This window comes from Heterodontus francisci, chromosome 6 (genome assembly GCF_036365525.1).
Source record: "Heterodontus francisci isolate sHetFra1 chromosome 6, sHetFra1.hap1, whole genome shotgun sequence".
Taxonomy (NCBI): domain Eukaryota; kingdom Metazoa; phylum Chordata; class Chondrichthyes; order Heterodontiformes; family Heterodontidae; genus Heterodontus; species Heterodontus francisci.
This window is the reverse complement of record NC_090376.1, coordinates 110,975,281-110,997,242: the sequence shown is the minus strand read 5'-3', so window position 1 is coordinate 110,997,242 and position 21,962 is coordinate 110,975,281. Positions and strand designations below refer to the sequence as shown.

General features: G+C 43.2%; 1 protein-coding gene across 4 annotated transcripts in view; it reads right to left on the bottom strand.

Annotated features, from left to right (window-relative positions):
- Nucleotides 1–21,962, bottom strand: part of myo16 (myosin XVI) — an 878,535-nt gene that overhangs the window by 536,965 nt on the left and 319,608 nt on the right. For 3 of the 4 annotated variants that reach the window (XM_068034136.1, XM_068034135.1, XM_068034137.1), the window contains one exon: nt 4,446–4,605. In XM_068034136.1, coding sequence (XP_067890237.1) covers nt 4,446–4,605 — 160 coding nt within the window. Of the gene's footprint in view, nt 1–4,397; nt 4,606–21,962 lie in introns of those variants that run through there. The other variant, XM_068034138.1, reaches the window with a different exon arrangement.

Here is a 21,962-nt window from a genome sequence, read left to right as displayed (position 1 = left end):
TATTGTTTTTAAATGATAAGCACTTTATATATTCAACAAAAAAGTCCCCCACCCACAGACCTACCTGCCTGCTGTCTGCAAGTCAGTTACAGCAGTAGTCTTGATAGTGAGCAACAGAGTATCACGTGCTGCCTAGAAAACAGGCTCAGATTATAGATGGGTATACAGTATATTCACTTCACCCATGTAGAGAATGGTTATCCTGGTGAAGCTAATCTGCTGTTAAAATTTACACAAATTAAAGGTAAATGAGTTTTCAAGAATAACACTAGGAGATTTGTATTGTTGCTACTGCTGACAAATTTGCCTGTTATGACACCTCTCCTTTAATCAGAGGGAGGAGGGTTTCTCTATCTCCAAGGATAAAGGTAGAAATAATTGAAATGCCAGCAGCATGTAAAATCAGTTACATTTTATATATGCCTTGCAAATCCCCTCTGATTTTTTATGAAAACAAAATTCAAATTCTTTCTAATATGTTTCTGGGGCATTAATTCAAATGGAAAAAAAACAAAATGATCAAGGTGACAAGGGTCACTCACATTGCAGATGCTGGAAATCTGAAATTGTTGAAAGAGAATGTTGGAAATACTCAGCAGTCCAGGCAGCATTTGTACAGAGAGAAACAGAGTTAATTGTTTCAGGTCAATAACCTTTCATCAAAACTGGAAAAGGTTAGTGATGTAACAGGCTTAAAGCAAGTACTGAGGCAGGGAAAGTGGGGTAAATAACAAAATAAATGGTCTGTGATAGGGTGTAAGGCAGGAGAGAATGGTCCCTTCAGAAGGCTGAAGGTAGAGGGCTAGGGAAGATGTGTTTGGTGGTGGCATCACATTGGAGGTGGCAAAAATGGTGAAGGATGATCTGTTAAATGTGAGGGCAATGAAGGTGAGGACAAGGGGAACCCGACTGTGGTTCTGGAGGGAGGGGAGGGGATGAGATTGGAAGTACTGGAAATGGAATGGACACCATTAAGGGCCCTGCAACCATTGGGAAGGAAAAATGAAGAAGTGTCAGAAGCACTGGTCTGGAAGGTGGCATAGTCAGAACAGATGCGACGGAGATGGAGAAACTGGAAGAATAGTATAGAGTCCTTACAGGAAGTGCAGTGACGGGGTTGAGGGAAGGGGGGCGGGGGTAGTCTAGTCAAGGTAGCTGTGGGAGTCAGTAGGATTACAGTAGATATCCTCAGAAATGTAGACATATAAGGTGAAAAAGGGAAAGGAAGTTTCAGAAATGGACCATGTGAAGGTGCGGGAAGGGTGGAAATTGCAAGCAAAGTTGCTAAAATTTTCTGCTTCAGGGCGACAGCAGGCAACGTCACTGATACAGTCATCAATGTATCAGAAAAGCAGATGAAGGAGGGGACCTGAGTAGAACTGGAACAATGAATGTTCCACTTAACCCATGAAAAGACAACAATAGCTAGGGCCTATACAGTTTTCCATAACAACATCTTTTATTTGCAGGATGTGGGTTGAGTCAAAGGAGACGTTATTCAATGTGAGAAACAGTTCAGCTAGGTGGATGGTGGTGGTGGATGGAGACTGGTTGGGCCTCTGCTCAAGGAAGAAGTGGAGACTCCTCAGGCCATCCTGATGGGGCACAGAGGTGTAGGGAGACTGGATGTTTATGTTGAAAAGGAGACTGTTAGGGCCAGGAAACAGGAAACTGGTAAAGTGGCGGAGGGCATCAAAAGAGTAGACAAGGGGAGAAAAAAATAAGTCAAGATAGGAAGGCATCAGTTCTGTGGGGCAAGAACAAGCAGAAACGATGGGTCAACCAGGACAGTCCTGCTTTTGGATCTTGCGAATGAGATAGAAGTGAGCTGTGCAGGGTTGGAGAACTATGAGGTAAGAGGCCGTGGAGAGAAATTGCCATAGGAGATGTGGTCAGTGACAGTCTTCTCATTTATTTCCTTTTTACACCTCTTTTAGACCCATCTTTTGCTTCTAGTCTCATTACCATCTCCTTTCTACATGCACCATCATCCCTTTTGTCATTTATTCTCTCTTCCTTTCCACACTATTACTGACCTTCCTTTTGTTCTTTCCCGTCCTCCCTTTCCCTGCCTCTGTACTTGCTTAAAATCTGTTACATCTCTAACTTTTTCCAGTTCTGACAAAAAGCAATTGACCTGAAATGCTAACTCTGTAATGAGTAGACCTCTGTGTGACTTTTGTGCTCATCAGTGAAGGGAATGTAGGTGCCAGAGAACAGAATGCTTTTTGTATTTCACCCAGTTAGTAGCACTCCTGCCTCTAAGCCGAGAGGTTTGTGGGTCAAGCTGCAGGATTTTAGTGCATTTCATCTAAGTTGACACCTCGGTGCAGTACTGAGAGAGGGTGCTGAACTGTCAGAGGTTAAGTCTCTCAGGTGGGGCATTAAACTAAAGCTTCATCTGTTTGTTCAAGTGGATAAACAAGATCCCATTATTCAAAGCGAAGCTCAAGACAACATTCATCCTTCAACCACCACCACAAAAACAGATTCACCGGTCGTTTATCTCAGCTGTTTGTTGGATCTTGCTGTGTGAAAATTGTCTGCTGTGTTTGCCTACATTACAACAGTTCAAAAGTAAGTCATTAGTTGTGAAGTACTTTGGGACATCTTGAAGATGTGAAAGGTGCTATATAAATGCAAGTTCTTCCTTTTTTACTTTTTTTTTCTCATTATCAGTGTAAGTTTTCCTAGGTCAGATATTGTGCTAGAGAATAAAACTCTCCCTAATCATCACCAATAATATAACCTTGCGTAATACCTCTACTACATTCGGGTTATCTTTTCCCCATGTCCTACAACAGCCTTGAATGATTGGCATTTTCAATTTAATGACAAATTTTGAGCATTTTGTTTGGTCAAGTGTCCCTTTCTGTTTTGAGCTCAAAATCTTCTGTGTTTAGCTCTAGTGATGTCTTTGCAAACATGGGTTAGGCCCAGACATTACATATGTATGCACCAGGTATGCTGATGACTGCCAGAGCAATTTCACTATCACTGTAGCTGTACCTAAGTAGCAGACGATTATGATCTCCAATACCCTGTTCTACTCATCCTCATGCTCCATTTCACTTCAAGTGATCTGTTTGAACCTCATAAATAACAAGATGCACATGAGCAATACTACCATTCTGTCTCTGTAAAAGTTCTTCACTCTTACCCTATCATAAAATATCCTTGCACAAATATAAGGCTGCATCCTTATCCAAGCACTGTTTTGTCTTGAAGGACCAGGACATAACACTTTATGAACTGTCTGGACATAGTGACCATTGTGATTCACAAGATTGCCCTCAACATTTGAAAAATTATCATATACTACCTGATCTTTTACCCCTTATAGTGCCATGGGACATTTGTAAATATAAGGGGTTCAATACAAATGCATGGTCTCATCTCATTGCCAAATATCTTTCCAATTCCTTTGAGTTTTCTGGCACTGTTTGTCTCCACTATCCTTTGAATGGATTCTTGGAGATATGAAACACTTGGAAATAGTTATACTCAGGTAGGTATTAGATCTGGTCTCTGTCAATCTATCCTTGTTATTAAAAGGTAAAAGATAGCATCCAAAATTGATCTATGCCATCAATGAATGTGCATATGAGGATGAATATGGCACTGTTATTGTTCTCAGTCAAAACCCTTTTACAATAACGCGATGCAATATATTATTTCTTCTCCTTGTACCTATGAAAAGTACCCATCCATGGATGTACATAAAGATATCCTACAACAAAAACATTAATCAGTGCTTGAAACCCACTGAATCTACGTGAGACTCTGACTGCTGCCTTTCATTTGGTGCAAGTTTCCCCTTTCCAAGAGGATTGACCCACATCAAAAAATGTAGATACATTGATGAAACTGGTATCTGTTTCATTCAACCAACTGCAATGATATTTGGCTCTTCAATGCTCTCTGAAAATCATAAACTCTCCATAAAGGGAACACCAAATGGCTGCTTTTAAGTCGGGCGGGAGTTCTGTGGTTGGTAGCCAAGGCAGATGGCAAAACATATGGACCTCCACAGCATGAGACTTGGCAGATTTTAACTCCCAGGCATCATAAGCCCATGTCAGTCTCTTGCCTGAACCTGGCGCATGTGAATATAATGTCAGACAGCAGGATCTGAAGCAACAGCCCCTGACACTTGAGAAAATGATGGGGAGGGATTTAGGGAGAGCCTCATGATCAGGAGAGAGGAAGGGAAGCCGAGGGCAGGGCAGATCTGTTGCTCCTTCTGACCACACAGGAAACTAGAAAATAAACATTTACATTTTTTGGATGCCTTCTGTTGCATATTCTATAGCCTTGACTTTTAAATGACAGCCGATAGAGGCTGATAATAGAATAAAACCTTGCTCTCAATCTTTAAAATCTTTTGATGTACTCACAAATGAAAGGATGTCTGTAGCATGCTCGTTTATAATGGGAAATCTTACAGTTTTTTCACTGGCACTGAAGCATCATGAATGATTTCTTCGTACATTTCCTCTGGTATTTCGGGATCAGGGCAAAAAGTTGCAGATGGTCTCCATGTCTCCTTCCAGTCTTCCTCTGCCTTCAACAAAATATCTTCAAGACATTCAGATGTCGCGACATCTAACAATCAGAGAAACATCAATAATTCCAAACAATTCCATTCACGTGGGCTCTCGAGAGATTATATTCCGATTAGCACTATTTAAATTATAATATATACATTATATAAATTATAATATATAATATATATATCATTGACAATGAAGCCAACAACATCAAATTGCACTCAGTATGGAGCCAAGATGTGCACTTTTTTCTTAAAATATAATACATTGTTTTAATTCATTCATGGGATGTGGGCGACGCTGGCCAGGCCAGCATTTATTGCCCATCCCTAATTGCCCTTGAGAAGATGGTGGTGAACTGCCTTCTTGAACTGCTGAAGACCATTTGGGGTAGGTATACCCACAGTGCTGTTAGGAAGGGAGTTCCAGGATTTTGACCCAGCGACAGTGAAGGAACGGTGATATAGTTCCAAGTCTGGATGGTGTGTGACTTGGAGGGGAACTTGCAGTTGGTGGTGTTCCCATGTATTTGCTGCCCTTGTCCTTCTAATTGGTAGAGGTCATGGGTTTGGAAGGTGCTGTCTAAGGAGCCTTGGTGCATTGCTGCAGTGCATCTTGTAGATGGTACACACTGCTGCCATTGTGCGTCGGTGGTGGAGGGAGTGAATGTTTGTAGATGGGGTGCCAATCAAGCGGGCAGCTTTGTCCTGGATGGTGTCGAGCTTCTTGAGTGTTGTTGGAGCTGCACCCATCCAGGCAAGTGGAGAGTATTCCATCACACTCCTGACTTGTGCCTTGCAGATGATGGACAGGCTTTGCGGAGTTATGAGATGAGTTACCTGCAGCAGGATTCCTGGCCTCTGACCTGCTCTTGTAGCCACAGTATTTATATGGCTACTCCAGTTCAGTTTCTGGTCAATGGTAGCTCCTAGGATGTTGATAGTGGGGGATTCAGCGATGGTAATGCTGTTGAATGTCAAGGGGAGATGGTTAGATTCTCTCTTGTTGGAGATGGTCATTGCCTGGCACTTGAGTGGCACGAATGTTGCTTGCCACTTATCAGCCCAAGTCTGGATATTGTCCAGGTCATTCTGCATTTCTACATGGACTGCTTCAGTATCTGAGGAGTCGCGAATGATGCTGAACATTGTGCAATCATCAGCGAACATCCCCACTTCTGACCTTATGATTGAAGGAAGGTCATTGCTGAAGCAGCTGAAGATGGTTGGGCCTAGGACACTACCCTGAGGAACTCCTGGAACTGAGATGATTGACCTCCAACAACCACAACCATCTTCCTTTGTGCTAGGTTTGACTCCAGCCAGTGGAGGGTTTTCCCCCTGATTCCCATTGACCTCAGTTTTGCTAGGGCTCCTTGATGCCAAACTCAGTCAAATGCTGCCTTGATGTCAAGGGCAGTCACTCTCACCTCACCTCTTGAGTTCAGCTCTTTTGGCCATGCTTGAACCAAGGTTGTGATAGCTTTTGCAGTATCCAGTGCCTTCAGTCATTTCTTGATATCACGTGAAGTGAATCGAATTGGCTGAAGTCTGGCATCTGTGATGCTGGGGTCTTCATCAGGAGGCCGAGATGGATCATCAACTCGGCACTTCTGGCTGAAGATTGTTGCAAATGTTTCAGCCTTATCTTTCGCACTGATGTGCTGGGCTCCCCCATCATTGAGGATGGGGATATTTGTGAAGCCACCTCCTCCAGTTAGTTGTTTAATTGTCCACCACCATTCACGGCTGGATGTGGCAGGACTGCAGAGCTTAGATCTGATCCGTTGGTTATGGAATCGCTTAGCTCTGTCTATCGCATAAAATAAAAGCAAAATACTGCGGATGCTGGAAATCTGAAATAAAAACAAGAAATGCTGGAACCACTCAGCAGGTCTGGCAACATCTGTGGAAAGAGAAGCAGAGTTAACGTTTCAGGTCAGTGACCCTTCTTCGGAAGAAGGGTCTGAAATGCTGAGTGGTTACAGCATTTCTTGTTTTTATTTCTGTCTATCGCATGCTGCTTACGCAGTTTGACATGCAGGTAGCCCTGTGTTGTAGCTTCATCAGGTTGACACCTCATTTTGAGGTATGCCTGGTGCTGCTCCTGGCATGCCCTCCTGCACTCTTCATTGAACCAGGGTTGGTCTCCTGGCTTGATGGTAATGGTAGAGTGGGGGATATGCCAGGCCATATTGTGGTTGAGTACAATTCTGCTCCTGCTGATGGCCCACAGCGCCACATGGATGCCCAGTTTTGCATTGCTAGATCTTTCAAAATCTATCCTATTTAGCACGGTGATAGTGCCACACAACACGATGGACAGTATCCTCAATGTGAAGGCGGGACTTCGCCTCCACAAGGACTGCACGGTGGTCACTCCTACCAATACAGTCATGTTTGCTCTAATAACACTAAATCAATTTAGATTTAGGCAGCGAGTCTTTAAGAAAAACTAAGCATACAGAAGTAGGTTTTACAAATTCATATACATCATTGGGTGTACATCAGAGGGCCTTGAAGATTTTTTTTATTTTTTGAGATCTATGAACCTACCAGATTGGCTTAGTATAGGAACAGTGAAGTATTGGAATATTACAAACTTTGAACTATTTATTTTTATTATATAAAACATTGCTTCAAAAGCACTGGTTTTGTTTTTACCTTATGTTCCAAAGGGCCTTTAAATAATAATAGCCTCCTTCTGTGCCGTAAATTTTCCTATGTTTCTACGTAAATAATACCTTTCTCTGATAACCACTGTTAAACAGCAGCCGCACTCTTATGTGCAGCTGAAGCAGACGTTGCTCCCAGCAAACTGCAGACAGGGACCCAACATGCGGCATTTGTAACTTCTTCCCGGTCTTGGAAGCACATCTTCATGCCCTAAAGTTGCCACAATTCATGTGGAAAATCAGTAAGTATAAAATCAGGAAATTTAGCCCAGGAGTTAGGGAAGCTATCGGTTCCTAAGGAACCTCTTGAACTCAAATTCTAAATGGTTTCCGTTGATGCTTACTGTGCATTATATTATACATTCACCCTTTAAACTGAAGGCAGTCAGCAGAAGTGCAAAAGTGACTTCACAACTTTTAGCTTCCTCAGATGTATGTCCAGGAATAAGCTGCCTTAAAGTACCAAAGAAGCTACTAGAATCCCTTTACAAGCACAGATCAGGGCGATTAATTTCTCTCAACCACTGCATTGTTAAACAACCCTAACCGAGCAGCATGCTGAGTCCCGAGAGAGATTACAACAGGTGCAAGATAGAAATTAATCTGGGTAGAGGAGCTGTATAGTTTTACAAGGCGTCCTCCCCGTGCGGCAGAGGCCCCCAACGCTGGTAAGATCCCAGCGGCGGCAGGAAGAGGCCCTTAATTGGCTGTTAATTGGCCACTTAAAGGCCTCAATTGGCCTCTGGGCGGGAAGGCCATCGTTGGCCTATCCTGCCCCAGGGAAGATCACTGAGTGACAGGGAAGTGACCGGCCTTCTGCCACACCCCAACCCCCACTGCCCCCACCCCACCCCCCTGCCATGCCCACCCACCTCCGTTCACACCTCAGGGGGCCTCACAAAATGCCGGCCAATGTGATGGAGGATAGGGAGCCAATAGAGGAAAACAAGGCCAGAGGCATTCAATATGGAGAATAACACAAATATTATCACGCGACCTGTTTCCTGATTCTTTATGGGCGGCACAGTGGCGCAGTGGTTAGCACCGCAGCCTCACAGCTCCAGCGACCCGGGTCCAATACTGCCTGTGTGGAGTTTGCAAGTTCTCCCTGTGTCTGCGTGGGTTTCCTTCGGGTGCTCCGGTTTCCTCCCACATGCCAAAGACTTGCAGGTTGATAGGTAAATTGGCCATTATAAAATTGCCCCGAGTATAGGTAGGTGGTAGGGAAATATAGGGACAGGTGCGGATGTGGTAGAAATATGGAATTAGTGTAGGATTAGTATAAATGGGTGGTTGATGGTCGGCACAGACTCGGTGGGCCGAAGGGCCTGTTTCAGTGCTGTATCACTAAACTAAAAAGGTGATAGGTGAGCAGTATAGCAGAGATGCAGGAGGCAGCAACAAAAATCAGAATGAAACTTTGAAAACTGAAACTTGAGATGACCTGAGAACTATTTGATTCATCACATCTTCCTTCTCTCTCTTTCAAACCTTGGTTGAAACCTGTAAATTGGGTCTCAGCCCTTCACTTGAGTTTCTAAACTTTAAACGAAGCACCGTGTCAAATATTTTACAGTGCTGCCCCTTGGAAAGCAAAGCAAATATAGACCTGTTAAGGCACAAGCAAAAAATGCAAGGCTGGATTGCATCTATTTTAACGCAAGGAGTCTTACACGTAAGGCAGATGAATAGAGGGCATTGATTAGCACATGGGATGATGATATTATTGTTATCACAGAGACATGGTTAAGGGAAGAGCAGGACTGGCAGCTCAATATTCCAGGGTATAGAATCTTCAGGCATGACAGGGGAGGGTGTAAAAGAGGAGGTGGCATTGTACTGTTGATCAAGGAGTCAATTACTGCAGTAAGGAGGGATGATATCTCAGAAGATTCCTCAAATGAGACCATTTGGGTAGAACTTAAAAACAAAAAGGGGGCAATCACTTGGCTGGGTGTGTACTACAGACCTCCAAACAGTCAGGAAGAGATAGAGGAGCAGATATGTCGGCAAATCTCAGAGAGGTGTATAAATAACAGGGTAATAATAGTAGGGGATTTCTACTTCCCCAATATCAACTGGGATAGTTTTAATGCAAAAGGCTTAAAGGGGCAGAAATTCTTAAAATGCATACAGGAGAACTTTTTGAGCCAGCACGTAGAAGTCCTACAAGAGTACTGGCAGTACTGGACCTAATCCGAAGGAAGGAAGCCGGACAAGTGGTAAAAGTGTCAGTGGGGGAGCATTTTGGGGATAGTAACCATAGCTCTGTAAGATTTAAGGTAGTTATGGAAAAGGACAAAGAGGGACTGGAAATAAAAGTACTGAACTGGGGGAAGGCCGATATCAATATGATAAAACAGGATCTGGCCAAAGTGAATTGGGAGCAGCTACTTGTAGGAAAATCTACATCAGACCACTGGGAGTCATTCAAAAAGGAAAGTGAGAGTTCAGGGCCAACAGTTCCCGTAAATGTGGAGGGAGAGACCAACAAGTCCTGGGAATCCTGGATGTCAAGGGATATAGAGGATTGGATAAGGTAAAAAAAGGAGGCTTATGGCAGATTCAGAGTGCTGAAAACAGCAGAGGCCCGAGAAAAGTATAGAAAGTGTCGGGAGGTACTTAAAAAAAGTAATTAGGAGGGCGAAGAGGGGACATGAAATAACACTGGCGGGCAAGATAAAGGAAAATCCCAAGGCGTTTTATAAGTATATGAAGGGCATGAGGATAACCAGGGAAAGAGTAGGGCCCATTCAGGACCATAGTTGCAATCTGTGTGTGGAGCTGGAGGACATGGCTGAGGTTTTAAATAATTACTTTTCATCTGTGTTCACTATGGAGAAGGACAATGTAGGTGTAGAGATCAGGGAGGGGGATTGTGATATGCTTGAACAAATTAGCATTAAAAGGGAGAAGGTATTAGCTGCTTTGACAGGCTAAAAAGTGGATAAATCCCCAGACTCAGATGAGATGTATCCCAGACTGTTATGTGAGGCAAGGGAGGAGATAGCAAGGGCTCCGACAAAAATTTTCAAATCCTTTCTGGCCACAGGAGAGGTACCAGAGGACTGGAGGACTGCGAATGTGGTACCATTGTTCAAGAAGGGTAGCAGGGATAAACCAGGTAATTACAGGCTGGTGAGTCCAACATCAGTGATGGGGAAACTATTGGGAAAAATTCTGAGGGACAGGATTAATCTCCACTTGGAGAGGCAGGGATTAATCAGGGATAGTCAGCATGGCTTTGTTAGGGGGAGATCGTGTCTAACAAACTTGATTGAATTTTTCAAGGAGTTGACTAGATGTGTAGATGAGGGGAAAGCCAGTTGATGTAGTTTACAAAGAACAAAGAACAGAACAGCACAGGAACAGGCCAGTCAGCCCTCCAAGCCTGCGCCAATCTTGATGCCTGCCTAAACTAACATGTTCTGCACTTCCGGGGCCCATATCCCTCTATTCCCTTCCTATTCATGTATTTGTCAAGATGTCTCTTAAACGTCGCTATCGTATCTGCTTCCACTACCTCCCCGGCAGCAAGTTCCAGGCACTCACCACCCTCTGTGTAAAAAAACTTGCCTCGCACATCCCCTCTAAACTTTGCCCCTCGCACCTTAAACCTATGTCCCCTATTAACTGACTCTTCCACCCTGGGAAAAAGCTTCTGACTATCCACTCTATCCATGCCGCTCATAACTTTGTAAACCTCTGTCATGTCGCCCCTCCACCTCTGTCTTTCCAGTGAAAACGATCCGAATTTTTCCAACCTCTCCTCATAGCTAATGCCCTCCAGACCAGGCAACATCCTGGTAAACCTCTTCTGTACCCTCTCCAAAGCCTCCAAGTCCTTCTTGTAATGTGGCGACCAGAATTGCACACAATATTCTAAGTGTGGCCTAACTAAGGTTCTGGACAGGTGCAACAAGACTTGCCAATTTTTACACTCTATGCCCCAACCGATGAAGGCAAGCATGCCGTATGCCTTCTTGACTACCTTATCCACCTGCGTTGCCACTTTCAGTGACCTGTGGACCTGTACGCCCAGCTATCTCTGCCTGTCAATACTCCTAAGGGTTCTGCCATTTACTGCATACCTCCCACCTGCATTAGCCCTTCCAAAATGCATTACCTCACATTTGTCCGGATTAAACTCCATCTGCCATTTCTCCGCCCAAGTCTCCAACCGATCTCTATCCTGCTGTATCCTCTGACAATCCTCATCATTATCCGCAACTCCACCAACCTCTGTGTCGTCCGCAAACTTACTAATCAGACCAGCTACATTTTCCTCCAAATCATTTATATATACTACAAACAGCAAAGGTCCCAGCACTGATCCCTGCGGAACACCACAAATCACATCCATCCATTCAGAAAAACACCCATCCACTGATACCCTCTGTCTTCTATGACCGAGCCAGTTCTGTATCCATCTTGCCAGCTCACCTCTGATCCCGTGTGACTTCACCATTTGTACCAGTCTGCCATGCGGGACCTTGTCAAAGGCTTTACTGAAGTCCATATAGATAACATCCACTGCCCTTCCTTCATCAATCATCTTCGTCACTTCCTCAAAAAACTCAATCAAATTAGTAAGACACGACCTCCCCTTCACAAAACCATGCTGTCTCTCACTAATAAGTTTCCAAATGGGAGTAAATCCTGTCCCGAATAATCCTCTCTAATAGTTTCCCTACCACTGACGTAAGGCTCACCGGCCTATAATTTCCTGGATTATCCTTGCCACCCTTCTTAAACAAAGGAACAACATTATCTATTCTCCAGTCCTCTGGGACCTCACCTGTAGCCAATGAGGATGCAAAGATTTCTGTCAAGGCCCCAGCAATTTCCTCCCTTGCCTCCCTCAGTATTCTAGGGTAGATTGCATCAGGCCCTGGGGATTTATCTACCTTAATGCTTTGCAAGACACCCAGCACCTCCTCCTTTTTGATAATGAGATGACTGAGACTATCTACACTCCCTTCCCTAGGCTCATCATCCACCAAGTCCTTCTCTTTGGTGAATACTGATGCAAAGTACTCATTTAGCACCTCGCCCATTTCCTCTGGCTCCACACATAGATTCCCATCTCTGTCCTTGAGCGGGCCAACCCTTTCCCTGGTTACCCTCTTGCTCTTTATATACGTATAAAAAGCCTTGGGATTTTCCTTAATCCTGTTTGCCAATGACTTTTCATGACCCCTTTTAGCTCTCCGAACTCCTTGCTTAAGTTCCTTCCTACTGTCTTTATATTCCTCAAGTGCTTCATCTGTTCCTAGCCTTCCAGCCCTTACAAATGCTTCCTTTTTCTTTTTGACTCGGCTCACAATATCCCGCATTATCCAAGCTTCCCGAAACTTGCCAGACTTGTTTTTCTTCCTCACAGGAACATGCTGGTCCTGGATTCTAATCAGCTGACGTTTGAAAGACTCCCACATGTCAGATGTTGATTTACCCTCAAACAGCCACCCCCAATCCAAATTCTTCAGTTCCTGCCTAATATTGTTATAATTAGCCTTCCCCCAATTTAGCACCTTCACCCGAGGACTACTCTTATCCTTATCCACGAGTACCTTAAAACTTATGGAATTATGGTCACTGCTCCCGAAATGCTCCCCCACTGAAATGGACTTCAGTAAGGCTTTTGATAAGGTCCCGCATGAGAGATTGGTTAAGAAGGTAAGAGCCCATGGGATCCAGGGCAATTTGGCAAATTGGATCCAAAATTGACTTCGTGGCAGGTGGTGATGGTCAAGGCAAGTGGAAGCCTATGACCAGTGGTGTACCACAGGGATCGGTGCTGGGTCCCTTGCTGTTTGTAGTGTACATTAATGGTTTAGACGTGAATATAGGAGGTATTTTCAGTAAGTTTGCAGATGACACGACAATTGGTGGTGTCGTAAATAGTGAAGAGGAAAGCCTTAGATTACAGGGAGATATAGATGGGCTGGTAAGATGGGCGGAACGGTGACAAATGGAATTTAAATCCTGAGAAGTGTGAGGTGATGCATTTTGGGAGGACTAATAAGGCAAGGGAATGTACAATGAATGTTAGGACCCTAGGAAGTACAGAGGGTCAGAGGGACCTTGGTGTACTTGTCCATAGATCACTGAAGGCAACAGCACAGGTAGATAAGGTGGTTAGGAAGGCATATGGGATACTTGCCTTTATTAGCTGAGGCATAGAATATACGAGTAGGGAGGTTATGATGGATCTGTATAAAATTCTAGTTAGGCCACAGCTGGAGTACTGTGTACAGTTCTGGTCACCGTACTATAGGAAGGATGTGATTGCACTGGAGAGAGTGCAGAAGAGATTCACCAGGATGTTGCCTGGGCTGGAGCATTTCAGCTATGAAGAGAGACTGGATAGGCTAGGGTTGTTTTCGTTAGAGCAGAGAAGGCTAAGGGGGGACCTGATTGAGGTATTCAAAATTATGAGGGGCATTGATAGGATAGATAGGAAGAAACTTTTTCCCTTAGCAAAGGGATCACTAACCAGGAGGCATAAATTTAACGTAAGGGCCAGGGATTTGAGGAAATTTTTCTTCACCCAGAGGGTGGTTGGAGTCTGGAACACACCACCTGAAGGGGTGGTAGAGGCAGGAACTCTCACAACATTTAAGAAGTATTTAGATGAGCACTTGAAACGCCATAGCATACAAGGCTACGGGCCAAGTGCTTGAAAATGGGATTAGAATAGATAGGTGCTTGATGGCCGGCACAGACACAATGGGCCAAAAGGCCTGTTTCTGTGCTGTATAACTCTATGATTCTATGACTTGATGTGGTGCCTGCCAGTGGCCACAGTGAGGCTGATCAAGCATCTAATAGACAACGGAACATAGAAACAGGAGTAGGTTATTTCACCCCTCCAACCTGTTCCAGCATTCTATGAGATAATGGTTAATCGGCCACCTAACTCCATGTACCTGCCTTTGTCCCATATCCTTTGATAACTTTGGATAACAAAACTCTTTCAATCTCAGTTTAAAAGTAACCATTGATTTAGCATCAATTGCTGTATAGGGAAGAGAGTTCCAAACTTCTACCATCCATTGTATGAAGAAATGTTTCCTAAATTCACTCCTGAAAGGTGTTGCTCTATATTTTTGACTAAGCCCCTAATCCTAGATACCACAGCCAGCAGAAATAGTTTCTCTTAATCTGTCCTATTTACCCTATCTGTTCCTCTTGGTATCTTGACAACTTTAATCAAATCACCCCCTAACCTTTTAAATTCCAAGGAATACAACCCCTATATATTATGCCTAGTTTGTTAAATCTCTCCTCATTCTTGGAGTCCAGGTATCAATCTAGTAAATTTATGCTGCACTGCATCCAAGGTCAGTATATCCTTCCTAAGGTTTGGTACCCAGACTTGCTCACAGTACTCCAGGTGTGGTCTGACCAGGAATTTGTATGACTGAAGCATGACCTGTAACTCCTTGTATTCTGTTCCTATAGATATAAAAGCTAACTTTCCATTTGCCTTATTGATTAATTTCTGTACCTGTTCATGACATTTAATGATCTGTGTACCTGGACCTTCAAGTCTCTTTGGACCTCTGTTGTTTCTAGCTTTTCATCATTTAGAAAGTACCCTGTTCTCTCCTTTTTAGGTCCAAAGTGGATGCCCTCCCATTTGCCTACACTGAAATCCATTTACCACAGTTTTACCCATTGGTATAATCAATTAATAACTCTTTGTAATATTACACTTGCATCTACACTCCTTACAATGTTGCCTCTCTTTGTGTCATCAGCAAACTTGGATATGCGGTTTTCACTACCATGATCTAAGTTATTAATGAATACAGTGAATAGTTGAGGCCCCAACACAGATCCCAGCGGGACACCGCTAGTCACATCCTGCCAATTTAGAGTAGCTGCCCATTATTCTTACTCTCTGTTTCCTTCCGCTCAGTTAATTTCCGAATGAGGTCGATAATTTTCCTTCAATTCCATGAGCCTCAACTTTAGGAGTTAACAATGTCATATGAGGGACTTTATCAAATGCCTACTGGAAGTCCATGTAAGTAGCATCCATAGACATTCCCCTATCCACTCATTTAGTCACCTCTTCAAAATATTCAATCAGATTCATCAGGCATGCCTGCGCTTTAGAAATCCATGCTGGTTCTCTCTGATCAGCTGAAAATTTTTAATGAGTTCAGTTACCCTATCCTTAATTATAGACCCCTTCAATTTCCCGAAAACAACTGTTAGACTAACTGGTCTTTAATTCCTTAATTCCTCTCTGTCACCTTTCTTAAATAGCAGAGTGACATGCACAATTTTCCAATCTAAAGGAACAGTTCCCGATTTAAGGGGACTTTGGAAGATTATAGTTTGGGCATCTGGGCTAGGTCTTTAAAACCTTGGGATGGAAACTATCTGGTTCTGGTAATTTGTCAGTCTTTAGTGCCATTAAATTCCCCATTCCTGTTATCTTGTTTACATTAATTTTGTTGAGACCCAGTACCTGACTCAATAATAGTTTCCTTGGGATGTCTGGTATACTGACCTCTTCCTGTACTGCAAATACTGATGCAAAGTAATTACTCAGCATGTCCGCCATTTCCTTATTGTCATTGATAGCATCACCATTATCATTGTACCCTCTCTTACCATCGGTTATTTGATCCTTAATCATTAAAGCTGCTCCTCCCCCCTCTACCATTTTCCCTATCTTTCCTATAGATCTTAGAACCTGCTTTTTTTAGTTCCAAGTCCTCACTGTCTTGCAGCCATGTCTCTGTAATGGCAACCATGTCATACTCCCTAACTTGAATTTACACCTGCAATTCATTCAATTTGTTACTTATATTCCATGCGTTTGTCTAAAGAATGCTAATTTGGGCCATACACCTTAACCTGTCTTTCTGCTCTAATGTCTTACCCATACATTTACTATTTCTCTCTGCTGGTTTAATTACATTACATCTTTTAGTTTTCCCTTTACCTATAGTTCCTAAAGCACAATTTCTGACTGTCATTCTACTCTCTTTCCTTTTGTATGTTTTTGAATTGCAATCTATACTACCTTTTCTAGTTGAGCCCACCCCCCACTCCCCCAACTTACCAGTTTAAAGTCCTTGTGGCTGCCCCATTTATCCTTTCTGCTAGGACCCTGATCCTAACCTGGTTCAGATGGAACCCGTCCCAAAGGGACAGTTCCTTCCTCTCCCAGTACTGGTGCCAATGTCCCATGAAATGGAATCCCTGTTTCCCACACCACTCCTTCAGCCATGTGTTCACCTCCAGAATCATTTATTCCTGTGCCATTTTGCACATGGCTCAGGTAATAATCCAGAGATTTTAGCCCTTGAGGTTCTGTCCTTTAATTTAGCTCCTAATTCCCAGTCCTCTACAAATAGGACCTCTTACCTACTCTTTCTTATGTTATTGGGGTCAACATGGACCAAATCACTGGATCCTCACCCTCCCTCTGCAATATCCCTTCAAGAGGTTCAAGATGTCCCTCATCCTAGCAGCAGGGAGGCAACAAGTCTCAATCCTGCTTACAAAGTATGCTATCTGTCCCCCTAATTATTGAATTCCCTACAACTACCACATTACGCCTCCCCTTTTCCTGCTTCTCCTACTGCCCTTTGGACAGCCTCCTGCTCCAAGTTGCCTTTCTGACAGTCTTTATCCCAGCCTCACAAGTAGCAAGTACATTGTTGAGTAGCATCAGTTTCTTTGGTTCCTCATTCCCCATCTCACCTGAGTTCCCCTTAGTCTACACACTATCGGTCACACCAATTCGATTCTGAACCTGTTCTTAGAGTCATAAAGTCATAGAATTATACAGCACAGAAACAGGCCCTTCGGCCCATTGTGTCTGTGCCAGCCATCAAGCACCTATCTATTCTAATCCCATTTTTCAACACTTGGCCCATAGCCTTGTATGCTATGGTGTTTCAAGTGCTCATCCAAATACTTCTTAAATGTTGTGAGGGCTCCTGCCTCTACCATCCCTTCCGGCAGTGTGTTCCAGATTCCAACCACCCTCTGAGTGAAAGATGTTTTTCCTCAAATCCCCTCTAAACCACCTGCTCCTTAGCTTAGATCTATGCCCCCTGGTTATTGACACCTCTGCTAAGGGAAAAAGCTTCTTCCTATCTACCCTATCTATGCCCCTCATAATTTTGTATACCTCAATCAGGTCCCCCCTCAGCCTTCTCTGCTCGATGGAAAACAACCCTAATCTATTCAATCTCTCTTCATGGCTGAAATGTTCCAGCCCAGGCAACATCCTGGTGAATTTCCTCTGCACCCGCTCCATCACAATCATATCTTTCCTATAGTGTGGCGACTAGAACTGTACACAGTACTCCAGCTGTGGCCCAACTAGCGTTTTATACAGCTCCATCATAACCTCCCTGCTCTTATATTCTATGCCTCGGCTAATAAAGGCAGGTATCCCATATGCCTTCCTAATCACCTGATCTACTTGTGATGCTACCTTCAGTGATCTATGGACAAGTACACAAAGGTCCCTCTGACTCTCTGTACTTCCTAGGTTTCTACCATCCATTGTATATTCCCTTGCCTTGTTAGTCCTCCCAAAATGCATTACCTCACCCTTCTCAGGATTAAATTCGATTTGCCACTGCTCCACCCATCTTACCAGCCCATCTACATCGTCCTGTAATCTAAGGCTTTCCTCTTCACTATTTACAACACCACCAATTTTTGTGTCATCTGCAAACTTACAGATCATACCTCCTATATTCATGTCTAAATCATTAATGTACACTACGAACAGCAAGGGTCCCAGCCCCGATCCCTGGTACACCACTGGTCACAGGCTTCCAATCGCAAAAAACAACCCTCAACCATCAGCTTCTGCGTCCTGCCACTAAGCCAATTTTGGATCCAATTTGCCAAATTGCCCTGGAACCCATGGGCTCTTACCTTCTGAACCAATCTCCCAAGCGGGACCTTATCAAAAGTCTTACTGAAGTCCCTGTAGACTACATCAACTGCTTTACCCTCATCGACACATCTAGTCATCTCCTCGAAAAATTCAATCAAGTTTGTTAGACATGATTTCTCCTTGACAAAGCCATTCTGATTATCCTTGATTAATCCCTGCCTCTCCAAGTGGAGATTAATCCTGTCCCTCAGAATTTTTTCCAATAGTTTCCCTACCACTGATGTTGGACTCACCAGCCTGTAATTACCTGGTTTATCCCTGCTACTCTTTTTGAATAATGGTACCACATTTGCTATCCTCCAGTCCTCTGGCACCTCTCCTGTGGCCAGAGAGAATTTGAAAATTTGTGTCAGAGCCCCTGCTATTTCCTCCCTTGCCTCACATAGCAGCCTGGGATACATCTCATCTGGGCCTGGGGATTTATCCATTTTTAAACCCACTAAAACCGTTAATACCTCCTCTCTTTCAATGCTAATTTGTTCAAGTATATCACAATACCCCTTCCTTGATCTCTAAACCTACATCGTCCGTCTCCATAGTGAACACAGATGAAAAGTAATCATTTAAAACCTCACCTACATCCTCCGGCTCCACACACAGATTGCCACTTTGATTCCGAATGGGCCCTACTCTTTCCCTGGTTCTCCTCTTGCACTTAATATACTTATAAAATGCCTTGGGATTTTCCTTTATCTTGCCTGCCAGTGTTTTTTCATGTCCCCTCTTTGCTCTCCTAATTACTTTCTTAAGTACACCCTTACACTTTCTGTACTCCTCTAGGGCCTCTGCTGTTTTCAGCACTCTGAATCTGCCATAAGCCTCCTTTTTTTTCCTTATCCAATCCTCCATATCCCTTGACATCCAGGGTTCCCAGGACTTGTTTATACTACCCTTCACCCTATGGGAACATGTTGGCCCTGAACCCGCACTATTTCCTTTTTGACTGTTTCCCACTGGTCTGATGTAGACGTTCCAACAAGTAGCTGCTCCAAATTGACTTTGGCCAAATCCTGTTTTATCATATTGAAAGCAGCGTTCCCCCAATTCAGTACCTCTCTACGAGGTGTGACCAAAGTCTGGAGCAAACTGTCGAGGTACTGCTCTTTCTCCCTTCTGGGTCGGAGTGTCTCCAACTCACACTCCAGTTTGACTCTGAACCAGAGATATTCAACATGGAGACGTCGACTGCTTTTCCATTATCAGCCAGATTATAGAATTTTTTCATATTTTTGCAATTGTCAGAACATTACTATTTTATAATGTTCATAGCCTAAGTTAATGGCCTAATCGTAATTGATTGGATTTTAGAATGACTACAATTTTACAAGTGTTGATGGGCTGATTGGGAAAGGTTGAATGTTGAATCGATTAGATTTTTCAGTTGTTAATGAGTAATCAGAATAATGTGGTCACAGAAACCCTGTCTTGTTTATTTACAGCAATTCAACCACAAACCCAGCCTAATGGAACAGCCTGAGCTGGGAGCAGTCAAATCACAAGCCATAGACCAGGACAACGGAGACCAAGATAAAGAGTACTCTGCTAGGCATGCAGGCATTTCAGAACTGACTGTTCCAATGAACTGCACCGACAGGAACAAAGGAAAAGGGGCTATCCCTCGAATCTGAATGTCAGTGCTCCGTCAGGGCAATCGGATAACCTAACCAAGTGAGAAAAGAGAAATTGTCTCATCAGACAAGCAGGTGCCAGAAGGGTCAAGAAAGATGGGAATATCGATATAAGAGGAGGATAACTCAGAGATTGGCATTGCAGTTGGGAACGGGCGGCCTAGTCAAGCATCAGAAGATGCGGAGAGATGGCACAATGGAGTGACTAATTGATGGAGTCCATTCCCAACTCAAACTCAAAAGGCTTGGGTGAGAATATTGTTGTATCGCTAATATACTTAGTGATCAATAAAAGGGTTACTGTGTTTCACGAGAATATTTTGTCTCCCCTAATTCATTGTTGCCTAGAGTAAGGGTCTGAATCCAGCCTTGTTAAGACCTCTAACATCCCTGCACTGTGACATCGATACACCAATGTAGTTCTACAGGGGCAGCAATTTAACAATGATTGCTTCTTTGTAATAGTAAGAACAAATCATTTGTCTGGTCTGTCCATATTAATTTGGGATCTAATGAGACTTATACTCCACAGTTTGTAGCATCACTGGGCAAAGCAATATTGGCGAAGCAATAGTGAACTTCCAAGGGAATGGTTTCTACACAGATAAGCCAGCCTTTGAGAAAGCACTGGAAGCTTTTCATCACTAGTTGTGCTGAATATATATACAATATCAACAGAAGAGGGAAGTTTAAATAATAATCTTTCATAAAACAAGATTTTGCTGTGATTAAAAAGGAAGGTTGGCTCAAACTCAGACTTGCCCTTCAGCAAGCTAATGCCTTCAAAATTCAAGAGTTTATACATTTGGAGAAACTTAGTTCCCTATCAAACGAGACTTTCAAAATATCAAACCTGTTTCCATCATGTTAATCATATGGCTACACCATGGGTCACCAGCTAGTGCAGAAAAAACCCAGAAGTTTGTAAACTTGGCGTTCTCAAAGCCAACAAAATACAGCCTGTTTCATCTAGATAAATCGAAAGAAAACAAGCTAGAAAAAAAAGAAACTTCAAATTCCATCTGACATTATAATAAACATTTTTTGAGTCAGTCTTCCCAGGAAAAATGATGACTAAAATGAAAATGATGCATGAAATATGGCCTGCATCCTAGGGTCTTAAAAGAAGTGGCTGTAGAGATAGTGGATGCACTGATTGTAAGTTTCCAAAATTCCTTAGAATCTGGAAAGGTCCCAATGGATTGGAAAACCGCAAATGTAATACCCCTATTCAAGAAAGGAGGGGAACAGAAAGCTGAAAACTATAGTCCAGTTAGCCTAACATCTGTCATTGGGAAAATGCTGGAATCCATCTTTAAGGAAGTAGTAGCAGGACATTTAGAAAATCAAAATACAATCAAGCAGAATCAACATGGTTTTATAAAAAGGGAGGTTGAGAGAAAGGAGGGAATTATAGACCAGTCAGCCTGACGTCAGTAGTGGGGAAAATTCTAGAGTCCATTATCAAAGATTTTATAGCAGAGCACTCAGAGAACAGTGGGAGAATCGGGCAGAGTCAGCATGGATTTACGAAAGGAAAATCATGCTTGACAAATCTACTAGAATTCTTCGAGGATGTAACGAGTGGAGTTGATGAGGGGGAGTCAGTGGATGTGGTTTATTTGGACTTTCAGAAGGTTTTCGACAAAGTCCCACATAAGAGATTGGCGTGTAAAATTAAAGCGCATGGGATTGGGGGTAGTGTATTATGATGGTTAGAAAATTGGTTGGCAGACAGGAAACAAAGAGTAGGGATAAATGGGTTTTTTTCCGAATGGCAAGCAGTGACTAGTGGGGTACCGCAGGGATCGGTGCTAGGACCCCAGCTAGTCACAATATATATTAATGATTTAAATGAGGGAACTAAATGTAATATCTCCAAATTTGCAGATGACACAAAACTGGGTGGGAGGGTGAGTTGTGAGGAGGATGCAGAGAGGCTTCAGGGTGATTTGGACAAGTTGAGTGAGTGGGCTAATGCATGACAGATGCAGTATAATGTGAATAAATGTGAGGTTATCCACTTTGGTAGCAAAATCAGGAAGGCAGATTATTATCTGTACAGCTATAAACTGAGAGAGGGGAATATGCAGCGAGACCTGGGTGTTCTCGTACCTCAGTCGCTGAAGGTAAGCATGCAGGTCCAACAGGTGGTAAAAAAGGCAAAT